Source organism: Oncorhynchus gorbuscha, unplaced genomic scaffold (genome assembly GCF_021184085.1).
Source record: "Oncorhynchus gorbuscha isolate QuinsamMale2020 ecotype Even-year unplaced genomic scaffold, OgorEven_v1.0 Un_scaffold_1651, whole genome shotgun sequence".
NCBI lineage: Eukaryota > Metazoa > Chordata > Actinopteri > Salmoniformes > Salmonidae > Oncorhynchus > Oncorhynchus gorbuscha.
Window position 1 is genome coordinate 8,994 of NW_025746370.1, and position 2,489 is coordinate 11,482.

At 49.1% G+C, this 2,489-nt stretch overlaps 1 protein-coding gene across 2 annotated transcripts; it reads right to left on the reverse strand.

The window, feature by feature from the left end:
- Positions 1 to 972: 972 nt before the first annotated feature.
- On the reverse strand, positions 973 to 2,261 carry LOC124023597 (flocculation protein FLO11-like). 2 transcript variants are annotated; one of them, XM_046337979.1, is made up of 2 exons: positions 1,402 to 2,261; positions 973 to 993 (listed from the first exon to the last, which is right to left on the reverse strand). In XM_046337979.1, the coding sequence occupies exons 1-2, from the start codon at positions 2,125 to 2,127 to the stop codon at positions 988 to 990; spliced, it is 732 nt and encodes a 243-aa protein (XP_046193935.1). In that variant the 5' UTR covers positions 2,128 to 2,261; the 3' UTR covers positions 973 to 987. The 2 variants fall into 2 exon arrangements, with proteins under 2 accessions (XP_046193935.1, XP_046193934.1); XM_046337978.1 differs by lacking the exon at positions 973 to 993 and adding an exon at positions 1,254 to 1,344.
- Positions 2,262 to 2,489: the final 228 nt, after the last annotated feature.

The window sequence follows — 2,489 nt, forward strand, 5'->3', positions numbered from 1 at the left end:
TCTCTACTGTTCTAGAGCCCTCTGATATCTCTCTACTGTTCTAGAGCCCTCTGATATCTCTCTACTGTTCTAGAGCCCTCTGATATCTATACTGTTATAGAGCCATCTGATGTCTCTCTACTGTTCTAGAGCCCTCTGATATCTCTCTACTGTTCTAGAGCCCTCTGATATCTCTACTGTTCTAGAGCCCTCTGATATCTATACTGTTCTAGAGCCATCTGATGTCTCTCTACTGTTCTAGAGCCCTCTGATATCTCTCTACTGTTCTAGAGCCCTCTGATATCTCTCTACTGTTCTAGAGCCCTCTGATATCCATACTGTTCTAGAGCCCTCTGATATCCATACTGTTCTAGAGCCCTCTGATATCTCTCTACTGTTCTAGAGCCATCTGATGCCTCTCTACTGTTCTAGAGCCCTCTGATATCTCTCTACTGTTCTAGAGCCCTCTGATATCTCTCTACTGTTGTAGAATACTAGAAGAGGGGTCTGTTCAATGACACTATTGTTATTGTGTTGTAATGAATGACAGTACATTGATATGCTCTTAAAATTAAACTGAACACGTTTCTTATCTAATAAATATGTGGTTAAAGAAACTATTGAATTAAAACAGAGCAAACTGAAGAGAAACATATTATTTTTGCATGGTGGACCTTTCATTCCCCGTGTGTCTTGTTTATTATCCCTCTTTGTGAACCAGGACGTGTGTGTGTGTGTGTGTGTGTGTGTGTGTGTGTGTGTGTGTGTGTGTGTGTGTGTGTGTGTGTGTGTGTGTGTGTGTGTGTGTGTGTGTGTGTGTGTGTGTGTGTGTGTGTGTGTGTGTGTGTGTGTGCCTGGTGTGTGTGTGTGTGTGTGTGTGTGTGTCACACCTCGTAGTGTAGGTCGTTAAGCTCCAGCCTGGTGTAGTGTGTGTGTGTGTGTGTGTGTCACACCTCGTAGTGTAGGTCGTTGAGCTCCAGCCTGGTGTAGTGTGTGTGTGTGTGTGTGTCACACCTCGTAGTGCAGGTCGTTGAGCTCCAGCCTGGTGTAGTGTGTGTGTGTGTGTGTGTGTCACACCTGGTAGTGTAGGTCATTAAGCTCCAGCCTGGTGTAGTGTGTGTGTGTGTGTCACACCTCGTAGTGTAGGTCGTTAAGCTCCAGCCTGGTGTAGTGTGTGTGTGTGTGTCACACCTCGTAGTGTAGGTCGTTAGCTCCAGCCTGGTGTAGTGTGTGTGTGTGTGTGTCACACCTCGTAGTGTAGGTCGTTGAGCTCCAGCCTGGTGTAGTGTGTGTGTGTGTGTGTCACACCTCGTAGTGTAGGTCGTTAAGCTCCAGCCTGGTGTAGTGTGTGTGTGTGTGTCACACCTCGTAGTGTAGGTCGTTGAGCTCCAGCCTGGTGTAGTGTGTGTGTGTGTGTCACACCTCATAGTGTAGGTCGTTGAGCTCCAGCCTGGTGTAGTGTCGCCGGTCGAATGACTCCATGGCCTTACGTCCAACCACAGCCAGGGCCAGAGTCAGGATGGCCAGGCCTACCACCACCACAGCCACCAGGGAGCTCTTCAGAGCCCCCTGCCCTGCCACCTCCTTCCCCCTGCCCTGACCCTCTGTCCCTGGGGAGGCTGGGGTTGCCTGGACCCCCTTGGGCATCAGCACTAGCTCGTTTTCTGGTGTCGTCCTTGGGATCAGGGGCTCAATGGCTGCTGGGCTCTTAGTGGTGGCAGTAGCACCAGTAGAAGTGGTGGTGGAGGTAGCTGGCTCAGTGGCTGGCTGGAGTTTTTCAGTAGTTCTGATGGGGTCTGGGTCTCTGCGGGGTGTAGTTGAGACAGGTAAAGTTGTTGTTGTAGTAGTGGCAGGATGTGGTTTGGGTTTTTTAGACGATTTGTTAGGTTTTTTGGGAGGTTTATTGAGCTTTCTGTTCATAGTGGTGATTGTAGATATTGTTGTAGGAGTAGCGTGGGCCTCTGTTAGTGGCCAGGATGTTGCTTGTTGTGTTGTTGTAGTCGTGGTTGGAGTTGGTCGTGGCCAGGATGTTGCTTGTTGTGTTGTTGTAGTCGTGGTTGGAGTTGGTCGTGGCCAGGATGTTGCTTGTTGTGTTGTTGTCATAGTGGTTGGAGTCGGTCGTGTTATAACAGCCGTTGTTACTATCATTAAAGAGGGTTGTTTTGTTGTGGTGGTAGGTGTAGGTGTAGTGGTTGTTGTAGTAGTAGTGGGTTGGGGTGTGGTTGTGGTGGTAGGTGTAGGTGTAGTGGTTGTTGTAGTAGTAGTGGGTTGGGGTGTGGTTGTGGTGGTAGGTGTAGGTGTAGTGGTTGTTGTAGTAGTAGTGGGTTGGGGTGTGGTTGTGGTGGTAGTAGTAGGTTGTGGTGTGGTTGTAGTGGTGGTAGTAGTGGGTTGTGGTGTGGTTGTAGTGGTGGTAGTAGTGGGTTGTGGTGTGGTGGTAGGTGTAGTGGTGGTAGTAGTAGGTTGTGGTGTGGTTGTAGTGGTGGTAGTAGTAGGTTGTGGTGTGGTTGTAG

What these genes read in the sequence shown, in the direction of transcription:
- LOC124023597 (XM_046337979.1), bottom strand. Translation starts at nt 2,127, where the DNA reads ATGATAGTAACAACGGCTGTTATAACACGACCGACTCCAACCACTATG.